We start from the raw sequence: 18,338 nt of genomic DNA, 5'->3' as shown, positions 1-18,338 counted from the left end.
AGATATATGTGTGTGTGTGTGTGTGTGTGTGTGTGTGTGTGTGTGACGGAGGAATGACTTGCAGTATAGACGTTGCAGTGATGTTCACTATGGCCTTTATTTCCCAAGCTTTCGACTGTGTAACCAGCCTTTTTCAAGGGCTTGATGAGACATAAACATAAAAGCAAAATAGCAACCAATTTGCATGCATTTGAACAGAAATAGAAAATAAGAAGAAGAAGAAGCCAATCAAACGGAATATAGACAGTAACAAGACATTCACACCAATTTGCATACATTTCAACAGAATAAGGCAAAAAAAACAACATAAGGCAAGAAGCATGTTACTGTCTATATTCCGTTTGATTGGCTTATTATTATTATTATTATTATTATTATTATTATTGGCAGATGTTCAGCTTTGTAATGGTCACACCTAACCGTTGGCTCATGATGCATTCAACGTCTCGTGTCAAATTATGAAATTAAATTTCATTACAATCGATATCTTTGGCAAAAAGCTCCAAGAAAAAAATAACCTCACATAACTTTGCCATTTTCTACCCAATAATGCAGCACCCACCACGTACGAGGCCAAGCCCGCTTCTCGTTATATATGTATATATATATATATATATATATATATTTTTTTTTTAATCTATTCATTCTCCACTCATGGAGTTAAATGGAGCTAAAAGCTGGTTTTCACAGGGGTCCAACAGGTATATATATATATATATATATATATATATATATATATATATATATATACATATATATATATATATATATATATAGATCATTCAAATGCCCTGCCCTGTTTTGTTATTCAGACTATACATGAAGTCATACAAATCCTCATTGACAGCGGATAATTGCGCCACTCCATGCAGTGTAGTTTAAAGGGATGGTACAGTATTGGTGGAGATGAGAATTGGGCTTTTAACTTTTTGCGAGATACCAAGAAATCGCTCATGAAATAGTACAGAGCATGCCATTTTAAGAGGAATTCAAAGTTTATTTGATGAAAATCGGGTTTGGAATGACTGAAACATCCAAAATCAAAGTAAAACAAAGAGATCGTAATAAAATGTGGGTCCCACACTTTATCAGAATCGCTCTGTTTTGGATATCTAAGCCATTTCAAAACCAATTTTCATCAAATAAATGTGGAATTCCTCATGGAATTACATGCTCTTTCATATTTCAGAGGAGGTTTCTCATTATATCACCAAAAGATGTTAGAAACCTGAAATTAGGTCTCAACCAAAACTGTACGATGCCTTTAATGTAAAACACATTCACCTTCTTATATTCTTTAATGTATTCATTTTCCCACTTTAGAATTTCATTCTTTACAACTGCAAATTCTACGTAAGAATGCTCTTTACCTTCTGCGTGTCTACCCTTTGACAAGGAATGTTTTTACGACTTTTTTTAATCAATTCTTTTATTTTGTTGCAGTTCAATTCATTTCAATTTTTCGGTATGTTTATGATTTACTTGTAAAATGTGGAATACGAACAATAAAAACATGTAAACAGACAAACAAACAAACAAGCAAACATCAGTTGATTTATTTTGTGCATTAGTAGGTGTGTGTTTGTGTGTTTGCATGTATGTCTGTGTAAATGCTTGTTCCCTCCTCCAAACGGCATAACACTACAAACATTTGAAGAGTTTGTTCGCAAAAACCGATAAGTCCATTTTTGAAGATTTTGAAGTACGGTCTCCGTCATAAAATACAAAATGATACCTTTTAAATGATATATTGGTCACTACATATAAAGGTACATTTTTGAAGTTATGGTCAAAAGAAGCAGAAATTTTCTTATTATTCTCTTTAATTTTCTTGACCTTTAATCGCAAATATCTCCATTTGACAAAATATGGACTTATCGGTTTTTGCAAACAAACTCTTCATTTTCTCCAAACGACCTTTGATAAAGTATCTACTACAGCGTCTGACAATGAGAGTTGGAAGCTGCCATTGACATTTCCTTCTGTCAGATTTCTTTTAGACGGACCTTGACCGTATGTACGGTAGACAGTAAACACAGAAGGGTCTTTCTTTAGGCAAGGCAATATCATTTTTCGTTGAGTCACATCGAATAGAAAAAAAAAGAAACTGTTTTGATGGTAAGTGAAATTACATTATGAATTGTCCGTTGAGACGTGGTATTAAAATAGGTATTTAAGAATACAATTGTTATATACCTTTATTGAAACATCCAAACTATGTCGCTAAAATGGCCTTTCCACCTCTTGCAATAATATAATGATAGTGATTATGATGATGATGATAATGATAGTAATAATCATAATATTAATTATGATAATATTGATAACAATAATAATGATGATAATAATGATAATAGTAATAATGATAATAATAATGTCTTATTCACCCAGGGTAGCCTCCTCAGTGTTGCCACTGCTCTACCAGAGGACCCTGCTATTATTACCCTAGCATTGCCAGGTACCCTTTTATACACCTGGGTCGAGAGGGACATAGTGAGATAAAACATGTTGTCCAAGGACGTAAGCACTGGGCGGGATTCGCACTCGGGTCCTCCGATCGGGAGTCAGGAGTCTTATCCACTATGCCACAGCGCCCCCACTCTTGCAATCATGAACATAATACTAGAGTATATTGTTATGCTGAGCCAGCGATTAGTCATTGAGGGAGTTGAGTACACTCAGGGAGTTCGGAAGGAACTTCCGAACCGATTTTCGGTGGACACGCCAGCTTTTTAAAACTATGCTGTAAAGCAGCGAATATTCTGGAAAAGGAAACATCGTCCGTACTTGATGTATGAGATAGGAGATCTTGTCTTGTTAAATTTATCTAATTGCTTTCACACAAAATTATTTGTAATATAGTCGCCATTGTTAAGTGTACAGTATTTTCATGTGTGGGCATCCTAACACAAGCACAAGATGCTTTCAAGGCTGCCTGGCTCACATTGTAAACGCCATTATTACATGTTTTTGTGTTTTATTTTGCCGAATAAAAATGGCATAACTGGCCTCAATCAATCAAATCAAAATGAATTAAACCCAAGGTCCATGGGTGGACTTACAGTGAAAGAGACATCTAGATCATGTGACCATGACGTCACCTGCATTTCATTCTTTAGTAATTATTATAACACTTATTTCTCTCATTTGTTACTGTTTTTGTATGTTCTCACACGCGCTTGTGAATTCAGTGCAAAGAAACTGTAACACCTAATGAGAAACGTTTTATCCAAATGGCACCAATTAAAGAAGTGCGTATGCAGCCACAGAGGGAGCATCTTTGTTTTGTTCTTGTGGTTGTCGTTGTTGCTGTTGTTGTCGTTGCTGTTGTTTGTGTTGATGTTTTTGTTGTTTTTGTTAATATCAAATATATAACATGTGCAATATTTTCTCGGATTCCCCCTCACAGTATGGTGATATGTCATGTTTCACAGAGCAAGTCATATATTTTACTTTTATTCATCATGAATATGTATGTGTACTTATGTGAGTGCGTGCGTGTGTCTCTGTGTGTGTGTGTGCGTGCGCGTGTGTGTGTTTTAGCTACTTTGATGCATTTTTCTGTCATTCGTTTGATGTAAAAATGCCACAATTCGGCATTTTGCTGCGACCGTGTTGAAAACGTTAAATCATTTTAATCAATCAATCAATCAATCAATTCCAAATGCTTCAACGGTTCATTTTGAATTAAGTTTGCTTATCAAGTTATTAGTATAATTTGTTGTTCTCGAGTAATTTAAGTTTTACAGGCTTACCGTCTTAGTATGCCATGTAAATTACTTTGCTTTGCTCTATATTTTTTGTTTCACTTGCAAAGTGCGCATTGCTTACCCAGTATATAACCATCTTTACACACATTTTGAACTACAATTATTCCGTGACTTCTCCATTTTTTTCTCCAAATTGGTCAACAATAATATAAGTTGACGAATGTGTACTTTGTGTACTACTTTTTGGTTGATAGAAATAAAGTATATAAAGTGTAATTGAATTATTTCTCCTATAACTTTTCCAGCATACCACCCACATATCCTAGGTCTCGTAGATCAGTGGGTATTATGGAGTTTTACTTCCCTTCTATGCTATTCACGTCACTCCTTCGCCGTTCTCCCCTCCCTCATCTCCCTCTCTTTCTCTTTTCATAGTATTGCATCTATACTCACGCTTGAAATCGTAAAAGAAGTCGCCGTCTAGCAAAGCCTTGACAGCGCCATCCAGGGTCTTGATGAAACTTTCTAAGGAAGTGAAAAAAGAATGAACATATACGTTGTATATTTCATTTTGCACAGAACTTTATAATCAATAAGCCTGGCAAAGCTGCAAAGCCTGAAAAGTTATTTTTAAGAGACAAAAATATTCAGGTCGAAAGAGTAACTCCTTTCAGTCTGCCCATTCAAATTTTCTGCTGACTTTAATGTCACTTTACTGCTCTTCCACTTTTGCTTTTTTTTTTATTAAACATATATTGCTGGTTTCCTGCTGCGATTCTTCACCTTATCTTAACCCTTCCATCTGAAAGTATAAAGGGCAGTCGAGGTAAAATAGAATGCTATTCAAGCTTTCAAAGAGTCGGTATAAAGAATCTTGATCAGCGTCTCCACAAAATTGAATAGAAGCACTTATCTCTTCTATTTCTGACACATCCAGATGTGTTACCACCAAGGAAACATCTCCGCGGGGTAGATCAATAACCTCAGAAAAAATACAAAGATTCAATCATTTCACAAGAGAACAAAGGCAACTAAAGGTTGACTGTAAGTGCAAATCATATTGATAAAAAGGAAGATGCACTCACGTAGTCACGTAAATATGAAAAACGCTTTCACTCTCGCTCCAACAATTTCAGCAAGACGTTATTGACGAATGATTTTTTTCCCCAAGTTGCGTCACAATGTTGTTCTTGTTGTTTGTGTGGGTTTTTTTTTTCTATTCGAAGAAGAAATCTACTTTCTCTCTCTCTCTCTTTCTCTCTCTCTCTCTTGAAATTGCATATCTCAGGGCCTGGCTGCTAAAGTTTTTTTTTTTCGTTTTTTTTTAAATCTTCACTCTTCATATTCCCAACTACTCCTTTGAATACTCATAATCATTTTTAATGTGTTTGATATGCATACTATTTGTATTTGAGTAGTCATACTTTTATGCCTGACGAAATACATATTATATGATACGATGTAAAAAGATATCAATTTATCGCAATGATATAGAATGTGTTCCATGATCATCCGATAAAATACATGTACACCCCACTTTATTAAGAGTAAATATCGGCTGGCTGATTGCGGAAGTATGAAATCTAACATCACAGTGGAGCCACAAGTTTGGAGGTTTTTATCTTTGTTAGATGTACTAGTAATTATTACTCACATGTTTGGATATTTAGGGCCGATGGCGAGTCACTGGGGAAAATGTTGGAGATGTTATGATGTTATTCAACTACATGTATGCATTTTGTTTCTATAACGGCTGGGTATGACAAAAGAACACACACACAAACACGCACACAAGCACACACACACACACATACACACACACACATACACATCAAATACTTTTTATATATACACACATACATTTGTATATTGAATGTATGTAACATAACACAATTGTCATAACTACATGAGCCCATGAAACGCTATGCAAATAACCCCGTCAGCAAAACTAACACACACACACACACACACACACATTCAAAAAAGAAATGGTAATTTGAGTGAAGGTGTGTGCAGACATTGTGCTCGTTTTACAGTGCACTCCCGTTATAACAAACATGGTCATAACCAACACAGATATCACAACAGAACATTGGGGGAAATGCTGGAATCTTCAATTGCGTGACATGTAAGAACAACTGAGTGTACATCTTTATTGTACACACAATTTATTGGGTTCTTCGATACGTGGCAAGATACATGAAGAGTATGAGAGCACTCCGTGCAGAAACAACTATAAACACAATACACATGAATGTACTTGCAAATAGCACATAATTGCTAAACACAGCTTTGGCAAGTAAATGGAATAGCAGAAATAGAATATACAGTGTATTATGTAGAAAGAAATGTTCATCCTGTATTGGAAATAACATACAGTCGTAACAACTGTTAGTGAATTGGAAGCTTTCCTTAAATGTTATTCACATTCAGATAAAAGGCTAAAAAATGGTTCTGCTGTTAAGTGTCATAAAAAATACCCATTACTACACTCTCGGTGTAAATCTCTCAAAGTAAAACCCAACTTTTGCTCTCTTTTTTCCCCACCTCATGCTCATTTTGGACGCTGATGAGAGGATAAATCTTTACTCAAATACACATGTACATGAATTCTTGGATCTAGCATAGCTGGCGCCACATTTTTCAAAGTGGGGAGGGGGGCAGCTTATATTTCTTAAAAAAAGAAGTATTTCTGGGTTTCTTCAGCTGAGAAGCAGCAAAAAAGGCCTTCCCAGTGTTCCTGCTTCAAGGTTTAGCGGCTTGCAAGAAAAAAAAAGAAATAATAATAATAATAAAGTCATCGCTCTGGTACAACTTGCAATCACTTGCAGACAACTTGCAAACAACTTGCAAACACTTCCGGGGTAAGAAAAGTGGGAGGGACCAAAATGGTTACACCCTATGTATTGGGGGGAAAAAAAAAGGTGGGAGGGCCCGGGCCCCACCTGCCCCCCCCCCCCCCCCTCGTTCCGCCAGCACTGTTTTATTTCTTTTACTGCAACTGATTGACACACTGTCCTACATGAATATGCGGTGCTTAGTTACGTCAATGTAGGGCAATTTGTCAATTACTTGAAATATTACAAAAGAATTCATTACTTTGAATTTCAAAATATCAAAAGCATTACCTGTTGCACGCTATAAGGATTAGAAACGATACTGGCTGTCAGATGGAAGCTCAGTGGTCCAAATGATACAACACCTATCCAGCAAATCATGAAATCTTTGGTTCAAATTGAACCCAAATATGTATGCCTACAAATTTTTATCATGACTACTACTGCAACACTGATTCATCGATGCTTATTTACTTTGGTATAGGCAACTTGTCAATCAGGATCAATCTTTGCTGATTGAGTTTTCCATGTCAAACAGGTTCAAATTGGCAACACGCATATGCGCTCAAAAGGAAAAGTAATTTATACAGCTTACATGTAAATACATGAACTATCTCACTCTACCTGTCAACGATTAGGGGCACACCTCCAGTACTGATGCTCTATGTAACTAACATTTTTGTCTGGTATCATACAGAACTTCTTTGGCATACATACACACCTGAGTCAGATTGGCAAGAGTAATCTTTAAACAGAAACACATGTGACACCAAGTCACCATTCTGCCATTGCTTTTTAAATTGTAAAATAATATTGTTAAGCAAATATTCAAAATTTCCTGTTACATTACAAAAAGAAAAAAACCCTTATCAATAGCCATTTCCAAATATGATTATTGGCAACCCCATCCCCCTATCCCCACCCCCCCCCCCCAAAAAAAAAACACACACACACATGATAGTTTCAGGTCATAATGTCAAGGCTTTACAAGTAAAATTCCTCTCTCTGAATTCATTTCAAGAGGATAATTCATTGCAAATTTGTCTGCAAGCCTTAGGGATAATTGTGACGATTCCGCTCTATCACCTTTGTTACATTTACATACATGTTGTACACGTACAGTAACTTCAACTCAATGTTTCATATGAAAAGAGAAAAAGTCTAAAACCTTCGTTTTCTTGATAGTGTAGAAGGGCTAGATTCTTGTGAAACTCAAACTGTTCTTTACTGATGAAATTTTACTTATGTTGTAAACTAAACTTGAAAATGAAGGTGACTTTCTCTTTTAAACCAATGTCCAAAGACTGTGACATCCACATTTGTGCAAGAACCTTGAAAACTAAGTACTGGTCAAAAACTGGACGTTGCTGCGTCTGACTTGAGTTCATTCACGATTCTGTACTTACTACACATCACAAGTTTCCGTTTGGTCACAGTTCTGATCTATGAAAGTGTCAGTTGCATCCTGCTTTCTTCACTCACTGTTTATTCTGAAAACTGGAAAAGAACTAAAGCATTGTGGCTGTAAAATCATGGAGCATATTTTGGGTGAAAAAAAAGTGAGCGTTTTCTTCCATTGTGAATCAATCACTGTGTTTATCATGTCATTGCAATAACAAGACCAACCGTGATGCAAGTTTACTATTTGTAATGTTTGCCTACAATCCTGCTATTTCCTTGAAAAAAAAAAAGAGAAAAATGGATTATAACTGATATCACCGCATGACATAAGGTCTGCTAAAGCATGGCTCGACACTAACTTTTTTGTTTGGTGGCCCGATGGGGCCACCAAAATCCTAAATTTCAAATTTTTGGTGGCCCGAGAGAAAAAGTTGGTGTCCCGAAAAAAAACACAATAAAAAACATTAAAAGTCCTTTTTTTTAATGAGTCAAATATTCAAGATTTATGATAGTAAGAATTAGAAGTTGGACATATCTACTCATAAATGAACTTCAACAAACTTGCAACATTCACTCTCAGGCATTGATTCAGTCCTTTTCATCCATCCTTTGAACATATTGAACTGCTAATTTCCGGCGCAAAAAGTTACGAATTTATTGACATACATTTCAAAAAATTTTGGTGGCCCGAGGCAGGCCACCAAATTTGCCCTTTTTTGAAATTTGGTGGCCCGACTTTCATTTTTGGTGGCCCCGGGCCACCGTTAGTGTCGAGCCCTGGCTAAAGACACCCTGTCTTAATCCTGAGACACGTCAAGGAAACTGAGCAGTGGCAGCTTGCTCCATGTTTTCCTTGGTGTGCATTACAATATGATCAGTAAGTCGATGGCTCAAAGAAAACGCTTTCCCACAGTGAGGACAGACAAAAGGCTTTTCTCCAGTGTGCACCCTCGTATGCACCTCCATACAGTGTTTATCTTTGAATCCCTTCCCGCACGTCAAGCATACAAATGGCCGTATCCCTTTGTGACGTCTCTCATGGATTCGGTGATCCTTTGCCATCAGGAATCGCTTGTCGCAGAAGGAACACTTGAAGCGCTTTTCCTTGTTGCTGTGCACGCGGTACTTGTGCTTGTTGACAAGTTTGCGGGTGCCGAAGCCGCGCCCGCAGACTTCACATTTGTGGGGTTTGGCCCCAGTGTGCTCTCCCTGGTGGTTGTCGCACGCCTGCTGGGAAGCGAAGGAGCGGGTGCACAGGGAACACTTAAAAGGTCTGTTCTTGGTGTGTGTCTGGATGTGAACGAGCAGCTGGCTCTCCCCGTCAAATCCCTTTTGGCAGAAGCTGCAGGTGAACTTGCTGCCACCGAGATGCGCGCGGTATTCATGGCGCTTCAGAACATGACGGTATGTGAATCTACGCGGGCAGTGCTTACACTTGAAGGGACGTGGTCGGTTGTAATAGTCAACAGGCTTGCCCAACATATCAATCTGTCCAATTTCAGTTTCAGCTCTGATTGCAGGATCACCATTAGCACTGCTTTCACATTCTCCCAGTGCATCTGGAAGGTCGGAAGGAACTGACGGTTCAATGCCGTGATGCTGCCGCAGATGGGAATGGAGAAACGTCCACTTCAGGAAAGTCTTGCCACAAATGTAGCAGAGAGTACCACCTGGTACCTTGCTCTGAGGCAGTCCAGGTTTAGCATTACCATTGAGGCTTCCTGCATCTGCCTTGCTGCTCTTGATCTCTTTTACATTTGGTTCAATGCCATGAGCAGATCTGAGATGAGCATTGAAATCTGCACCTGTTGTAAAAGTTTCAACACAGAGATCACATTCAAAATCTCCTGGACCTTCCCCAATCAAATTGTTCACTGTGTACTTTGCTTCTGACATGTGACCATGCTTTTCCCGCTGATGTCTTCTCAAGCTCTTGAGATAGGCGTAGCCCTTGTTGCATTCACTACAGGCAAAGGGGGAAATAATTGGTTGGATGCACTTACTCTTCTCTGGAAGAACTACTCCATGCTTATGTCGTTTGTGGCGACCTACAAACTGCCTCTGAGTATACACCCGTCCACAAAGGTCGCACCCATACTTAGCATTGGTATGTTTTTCTATGTGATCTGTATGTGCAGCTTCGCTTGGGCAGTTGAAACCACACTGACTGCACTTAAAGTCCTTGGTCTCCTTGGGCTGCAGTTGTTCTTTGTGCATCCTTGTATCACATGAACCATGCTGCTTTTGCAAGTGCCTCGCTAAGGTACTTTTAAGCACATAAACTTTTCCACATTTCGAACAGCCATGTGGTGAATTCTTGTGACCCTTTGTGTGCTGCTGAAGATGTTGCTTAGACTTACAGACAAACCCACAGCGACTACACGCATAAGTAGCCTTCTTCGGAACCCGTAGCCGGAGGTACACCACCTTCGAACATGTTCTGCTGTCACCGTGCTTCACCACCTTATGTCGCTCAAGCACGGCCTGCTTGGTGTACACTCGCCCACATTCCCTGCACCCAAAGGGTGCTATCTCATGTTTCTTCACGTGATCCTCAAGACCTGCCTTGTCGGGACACCTGAAGCCACAAGTTTGGCAGTGACAGTCTCTTGCAACACTCATCACCTCCTCCTCACTTTCCTCAATGTGGAACTTCCTGTGCATAAGAAGCCTTCCTTCACTTGTAAAATGCTTCCCACATGTTTTGCAGACAAAAGGTCTCAATTCCTTTTCTTTTGGGGTCTCCATCTCCTCGTTTGCCACAGGTGAAGTGTTATTCATGGGTTCCTTGTTTTGGGCAGAAGTCGCTTCTCTCACCAAGGGTGATCCCCATGGTGGAAGACTCACATCAATGGCCGTTTGTTTCTCCTTTTGATGAAAAAGCTTCATATGTCTCAGCAAGCTCTTTGAGCTACTGCAGTGACACGGACAGAAGTCGCACTCAAAGCTCTGTGTTTCTGTCAAAAAAAAAAGAAAACCAAAAAAGATTAATAATCATTGACCGAATGGTTATCATTATCACATGATTAGCCATCTTGTACTCACAGAACATGGTGATACTAGAAGTTGTGGTTGTCTTCACCTGCGAAGGACAAACATCATCATCATCAAATGAACACAAGTAAAGCCCTTAAAACTAAACTTATCAGGACACCCTCTGTCACACTGGGCACTGCCACCAGGCCTAATCCCTAATACACATTAATTATTCAATGAATTTCTACAGAATGAGCTGACAGTTACAATAATAATAATAATAATAATAATAATAATAATAATGATAATAATAATAATAATAATAACAATAATAATCATCATCATCATCATAACAATAATAACAATAATAATAATTATGATGATGTCTTCTATATCCAGGGTAGTCTCTTTACTTTTGCCACTGTACTACCAGTGGGCACTGCCTTTAATTTTGCCCAAACATAGCTAAGCAACCATCTATACCACTGGGTCAAGAGGAATGTGGTGAGCTTGGCCAAAAACACAAGCACTGGGCGGGAATTGCACTCACGTCCTCTAATTGGGAGTTGCAAGTCTTATCCATTATGCCACAGTGCCCTATTCACCCTTAGTAACCCCTTGCTTGTAAGAATACAGTTGTATGACATTGCACTGGTTTTGCTTCAAAGATGATGTTTTTATGAGAGCTGATTGGATTGTTTCTTATTTCAAAAAAGAACAACAACTTTTGTTTCACTTTCAAGTTTCCCATAGAATGGACTGATGCTTTGAAAAATTCACTGTTAACTGCTGCTTCACAACTTGCACAACTGCAATACATTTTGTAGTGTCCATGCAGATGTGCATTATACCTCCCTTGGAATGGAGACCAGGGATTTCTTATGCATAGGCAACATTCACATTCAGAGGCTGTGCATTTACACACCAAGTTAATTGCTGTTTCTATTACCAACAGAGTAAATAGGCAAGAAGGCTTGGAAAGTGATTTGATACTTTCTTTTTATTTCTCTTTCTTGAAGTGGATGGCAGAGAGATTAAAAGAGAAAAAAAAAACCAAACAAACAAACAAACCAAAGGGCACAGAGGCAAGATCCAGACTTTGCTTTATTTTTGATGAGTGCTAGAACAGTCTTAATGAGGAAATGACAAAAAATGTGCAGTTGACGGACAGAGAAATTATGCAGTCATCTACCAACTTCCAGAGTCAGAAGAGCATCTGCAAACCATGCTATTGGGTCATGTGACTTTGACAACAAAACTGTCATGTGACTGTCACAGCAAGAAGTCATGTGACCCATGCAGCAGACAATCATGAATCTTTCACACAAAAGACTCCTCATGTGAATCCATACAACTGTCTCAACATTTCTCTCACCTCGATTATACTTGAGATCAGCCAGCCCCTGCTTGAAGCCGCAGGCCTCCCTGTACACGTCACTGTAGAACACTCGTAGCTCTTCCCCCGCCTGTATCTCCCGCGTCGTGATGAAGTAGATACGGCCGCAAATCTGACTGACCTCGACTGTCTGCTCTTCTGGGAAGCGGGCACAGCGCACCATGGTGGTCCATGTCTTCTCCTCTTTGATGGGACTCAAGAAGCCCACAACGGCTCCCTCTAGAGTCAACTGAAGGGATAACAGTGACATCACTTTTACACTGAAGGACATCAATGACAAGTTTTGCTGAATGCCAGAAACAAGGGTTTCTCTACAAATATTTCTTTAACCCATTGATGGACTGATTTTGCTATATTAGATGCATTTCCTATAGACACCTGCCCGAGTATTCTCGGGACTCGTCTTTAACAGGTTAAAGACAGGAAATTGAAAGAAGGGAAATATAGAGGAATGTTTCAGATCATACACTTAATTTTGCTGTACAGATTTCTTTGTCCAGCAAAAACAAAAATAAAAAAAACCACAACAATCACTATCTATTATGGGGAGATTAAGCCTCTGAAATGTAATACCACATAACAATAAAGTTGACTTGTTAAAAAGACAGTAAATCTAAAGAGGTATCTATCATTACAACAGAAATCTCTTACATCCTCACCGTTCTTTACACAGAAAATAATGACAATAATCAAAACTATGTTTTCATTTAAGGATATGGAAAATTGCTATACCACTGTGATTACCAGTCATTAGTGAATGTCACGTTCCACACGGCTTTACTTTCACAATTCGCTATAGATAATCAAATATCCATAAAAGTGTGCTTTAAAGCTTGTCTATTTATTACCCAACACACAAAGGTCAAAACATGACTTTAAAGAAGCTGTCTACAATGTTACATTCTGTAGTTCTCTTCAGCTTACATGTTTTAAAAGGGAAAGGTGGGCTGCATAATGTTGCGATGAAATAACGCCGCAGACATACAGTTGTAGTATCATTTCATCTCACAGTATAAATTTATCCATTCATCTTCCTCCTCTCAACACAAGTGGGAACATATGTGACCCACTATAACAAAAGGTTCCAAAAGCTGGGGTAGGACGATTTTCTGAAAATAACATACTATTCCCTTTCTCTTCTGCTTTAATTTTGAAACCAGCATTTCGAGAAAACTGCCTTCAAAAGTTTTCTCTCAAACGCAATCATGATTAAAGGGAGGTAAGACAGTTTTCACCTGATAAAAAAGGTCTGATCATAGCATAGCGTTCAAGCTTAGTGCCAGCAGTCTAAGCACCACCAATCAGTAACCAGGGTGCGACGCACTGACCAATAAGATCACTCCCTCGTTGCTAAGGGCGGAGTCTATCTGCAGCACTATTAAAATCCAAATCTCCGGACACGTTTCTGTTTCATTGAAAGTCAGAAAATCAAGGCCCAAAAAACCCAAATTTTTTGCTTTTCCTTTGATCATTTAGTTTCAAAAATTCTGAAGATGATAGACAATACATTAGAGAACAAAATTATGCCAAAAAAAGAAATCAGATCGTTTTGATCGATTCTGATGATCTGACTTCAAATTCAATTTTTTTGGCTCAGCCGTCAGCGACTTTAGGATCCTTTTGTTGTGGCGGGTCACATAATACTCTGATTGCAGAATTCAATCGATCAAGTTTATGCACTTTATGCACTGTGTACATACCTCCCATGATAAGTTATTGTTGAAATGTATGGTTCCTTTGCCAAATGTTCCTCTCAAGGGTCCAAACTGCACACCTTTGCTTATCGTCTTGCAGGCGACAACACAGACCTGTTCATCTTGAACCCTCCTACACTTCAGCCCCTCAGGAATCGGTCTCCCAAGGAAGGATGGGTCCTCATCATCCTCAACAGTCTCCACCACAACAACTGGAAGATTACCCCCACTGCTTGAGTTGGAGGAGATCTCTTGTGGGGATGTTTCTCTCGCCAAGCCCTCCTCTGGGAGCAGGGACTCTTCACATGGGTGGTTCTGCGACACCATCGGAGGGTTAGCGGAGTTGCTTCTTAGAGGTGCTGGTGGGGAGGGTATGGGTAGTGCATTCGATACGGAGGGTGCACCGGGTACCATGGGCATCCCGCTGGTGCCGTGCTGGTTGACCACACCCATGGAGGGTGCACTGCCTAGGGGCTGGCTTGTTAGGTTGACTTCAGGTTGGTACACCATCATGGGTGGCTGGGGGTGGGGGCTTGACAGGGCTGTCTCCAGCTGGTGTAGGGAAGTTTGGTCAGGGCCTGTACAAAAAACAAACAAACATACAAACAAAAACAAACAGGAAACCCAAATTATGCTTATAATATAGCCAAGGTTTACCCTTGCGAAAACCTCATGCATTGCAATATAATAGTAATACCTCTTAAAAGGGTTTTCATATGCATGATCAAATGACCCTGCAGATCTGAAAAAGACTAGAAATATGAAAATATACTTTATGGCACAAGCTAAGCTTTGTGGAGTGATTAAGAGCTCTTTTACACAAGGACAACATCACATCAAGGCCCCATTTCATGAAAAAGATGTTATTATAGCAACTCTTGCTGGAATAGCAACTTCCCACAGCAGCAGCCAATCAGGAAGCTGGATTCTTGTCATTACCATGACAATTGCTATTCCAGGAAGAGTTGCTACACTTGTATCATGTCACCTTTTTTTATGAAAAGCACTTGGCCATCTTACATGTAGAATTAAGCCATTCTACTCTCTCTAATAGCTTGTTTATACAATGTAAGTGTGCTCCAAATACAATTATATCATAGACAGCATGTTGTCTGTTTTGTCCTACCTCTTTCCACCCACCAGAAGTCAAGTTATACACAAAGGTTGCCTTTCTTCCAACACAACACAATGAGTGTTGGGTACCCGTTTGCAATGTCACTGTCAAAAAGTTAGAGATGCCATTTTATTAAATGACCTTTAGAACAGTATTTTTCACAACTCTGCAATATTTTGATGAACTGTGTAAACACTCTTAACACTCGAGTTATGTCAAGCAATCTTCAGCTACTTTTTTTGATGTATATGAACATTCAAAATTTTACTTGACAAGATCAGAGAAGAGTGTTTTTCTAAACACAATCATTAACATTCAATATGTTTTTAGTGCAACAGACACATTTGGGCAGGATTTTTTAATTTTTTTTAATTAAGATCAAAATATTTCTTTGCCTCCCCGACCCCCCCCCCCCCCCCCCCAAAAAAAAAGTGTTCACAAACAAAACAAGCACGCAAACCAAAAGACTGCATATAGGTAGTACATTCACATACCTGAAACCGTCACCACGTGTGGATTACGAGATATGTCTGCTGGCTGTGTCCTGCCTATGGCCAGAGGTTCATGCAAGGTGGCCGGATGCCGAAAGTGTGGAGAGAGCAGGTTGGCAGGGTACGACACCTGCGGTGGCTGGTGCAGCTGCAGTGGCTGCTGGTACACTGCATGCTGGGCATGTGTGACCGCAGGGTGCCCATACTCTGGCTCAGGGTGGTGGCCCTGGCTCGGCTGGCTCAGATAGTTGTAGTCCATGATTCTTGGCAGAGGGACTCAAGCACCGTTGGGTGTAGCATGCTATTTTCACGTGCATTTACTGCGGATGATCATGATGGTAATGCTGTACGTGCAATGTGCTGGCAGGGACATAAGGATGATAGAAATTAAATGACTCATGCTTGTATGTACACTTCCCTGGGTGTACAAGGCATATTATTTTCCCTTCATGGTGAATGTTGTTGATGGTGAATAAAAATAACATCCAAAGGAGTGTTTACAATGCGTAAGTGCTGACAAAAAAAGAAAGAAAGAAATATGAATCTATAATGTTTACCACTAGTTGTCGCCATCACCAAATTTGATTTTCATCTGATTTTCCGAAAACAGCAATAATGCACTCTTCTTTTGAATATATTGCTGCATTCATTCAATCAACAGATAGGTATCCCTATCTTTCAGTTGGTACTGTATTACTATTATTCCCCTTTAAAGACATAACGATAGGTCCAGTCAAAGTTTGCGCTGGTTATGAAGTGCTTCATTAGTAGACGTGGGCAATTCCGCAAAAAATGTTACCTTTCCTAAAAATCATAAATCTGCAATAATTTGAAAAATATATGAGCTACAGGGACAAATCTAGTATCAAATGCTAGAACTTGTTTAGTTCTTTCATTTAAGTGGTATTTTGATACAATTAAAGTATTTTTAGGCATTCTTTTCTTTAAGAAACCCATTTTAGGGCAAAATTTTTGACAATTTTTGTAAAAACACACAATCTTTGACTCTCATTATTCCATATTGAGAAACACTTCAGCATTTGTTTCCAAGTAGTCTATTGTTAAGAATGAACCAAAAAACACTAATATTAGCCTTGTCTGTGATGGACTGTGTTAAAGTCTGAATATTCAGACTTTAAAAAGTGGACAGAGTTTTAATGTCCGTAACGCTAAAAACGTAATGTCCGTAACGCTACATTTGTGACTCTGTAGAGTAAATGCTGAATGTGTTGCACACCATGATCAATCTACAACTTAAACAGGACCAGAGCACTCATTTCAGAAGAAAATTCCTTAAATTACTTAATGCTTTGATTCATAAATTTCTCAACATATCCACATAAGGGTAAAAAATCGTGTCCAAAAAGTGTACTGTTGACATTTCAGGATGACTGGGTTAGAATAAACCATGAATGGATTAAGAATGATTATGCTGGGTTGTTGAAATAAGCCCACAAAGTCACCAAAAATTCTCTAAATGTAATGTCCATAACGTTGGAATTGCCCACATGTCAAATAAACCCAAATAAACCATACAAATGAAGAAACAAATTTGGTAGACTTTTCTGTTACGGCAAAAGGCCTAACAGTTAGGTCAATGAAATCAAGTGAAGTGGTACCTGGTACTGGTAGGGACCTACAACGGTATGCACCGTACTTTTCAAATGCCTGGCTGTTCTTTTCTCATCAAAGGAAAATATGTCTCAACCTCGCTAGACGCTAGTTGCACGGCTGCATATGGCACACTTGTGGCATACTTTCAAACTTTTTAACATACTTATACATCCCATTTGAGAATATATCCCTGAAATATTAATGTATACGAGTACAACTGCAACAAATACCTTGGGAGTAGACCAGTTGGGAGTAGACCAGTTGGGAGTAGACCAGTTGGGTGTGCGACACCATTTTATCATTTTGTTTGACTGTTTGGTCAAATGTTAGATATTGACCCGGCTCGTGACGAAACCAGCATGTAGCAAACATCTGTCACAAGCAAAGTGAACAACACTCTTGCCTTCCTCCATCAAAACCTGGGGGGTGTTTCACAAAGATTTAAGTTTGACTTAACTCATGCGTAAATCCCCAAACCCTGCGTAAATCCCTAAGTCCTGCGTAAATTTACGCACGACTTTGAATCCTGTTTCACAAAGCTTAAGTCATGCGTAAATCCCACCAAGTCCTGCGTAACTCTACGCATGGCCCGAAGCCATGCGTAGAGTTAAACTTAAATTCCAAAATGGGAAGTTCAAAATCCGAAAACGCATAAATTCATCAATTACTTCCCAATTCAACTCAGGGCCCAGCAATTGGACTTTAAAATTCGACCAATTGATAGCCATTAGCCATGATTTATTATGGTTCTAACTTACCTTATACATGCAGTCTAGGGCAATCATGCACTTTGTTTTCTTCAAAATCATGAAGATGTGGCACTGTGCCCCTATCTTTAACACAGTGCACAGACTCTACACTAACTATTAGGCATAGCCATATTTAATTGATAGTCATACTAATACTAGAACTGATAAGAGTTTATATGTAGACATAACTATACACAGCCCAGTTATTCGCACAGCGTATTAACAGCGTCTGGTCAGGCTAATGTAGACATTGTCTAATGACATGATATTAGTAATGAGCAGACTCTACAAATTACAATACAAGTACCGGTACAACACACACAGAGTTCATAATATTCAGTCCCTTCCTAATAACC

General features: G+C 39.0%; 1 protein-coding gene across 1 annotated transcript; it reads right to left on the bottom strand.

Moving 5' to 3' along the window:
- Positions 1 to 8,735: 8,735 nt before the first annotated feature.
- LOC139728310 (uncharacterized) lies at positions 8,736 to 15,878 on the bottom strand. The gene is made up of 4 exons (XM_071639258.1): positions 15,623 to 15,878; positions 14,021 to 14,592; positions 12,300 to 12,549; positions 8,736 to 10,905 (listed from the first exon to the last, which is right to left on the bottom strand). The coding sequence occupies exons 1-4, from the start codon at positions 15,876 to 15,878 to the stop codon at positions 8,762 to 8,764; spliced, it is 3,222 nt and encodes a 1,073-aa protein (XP_071495359.1). The 3' UTR covers positions 8,736 to 8,761.
- Positions 15,879 to 18,338: the final 2,460 nt, after the last annotated feature.

Source organism: Diadema antillarum, unplaced genomic scaffold, assembly GCF_040938485.1.
Source record: "Diadema antillarum isolate AM-2024a unplaced genomic scaffold, OU_Dant_1.0 seq00000172_RagTag, whole genome shotgun sequence".
NCBI classification, from domain to species: domain Eukaryota; kingdom Metazoa; phylum Echinodermata; class Echinoidea; order Diadematoida; family Diadematidae; genus Diadema; species Diadema antillarum.
Note: the sequence above shows the minus strand (reverse complement) of the source record. Positions and strands in the feature narration are given on the sequence as shown.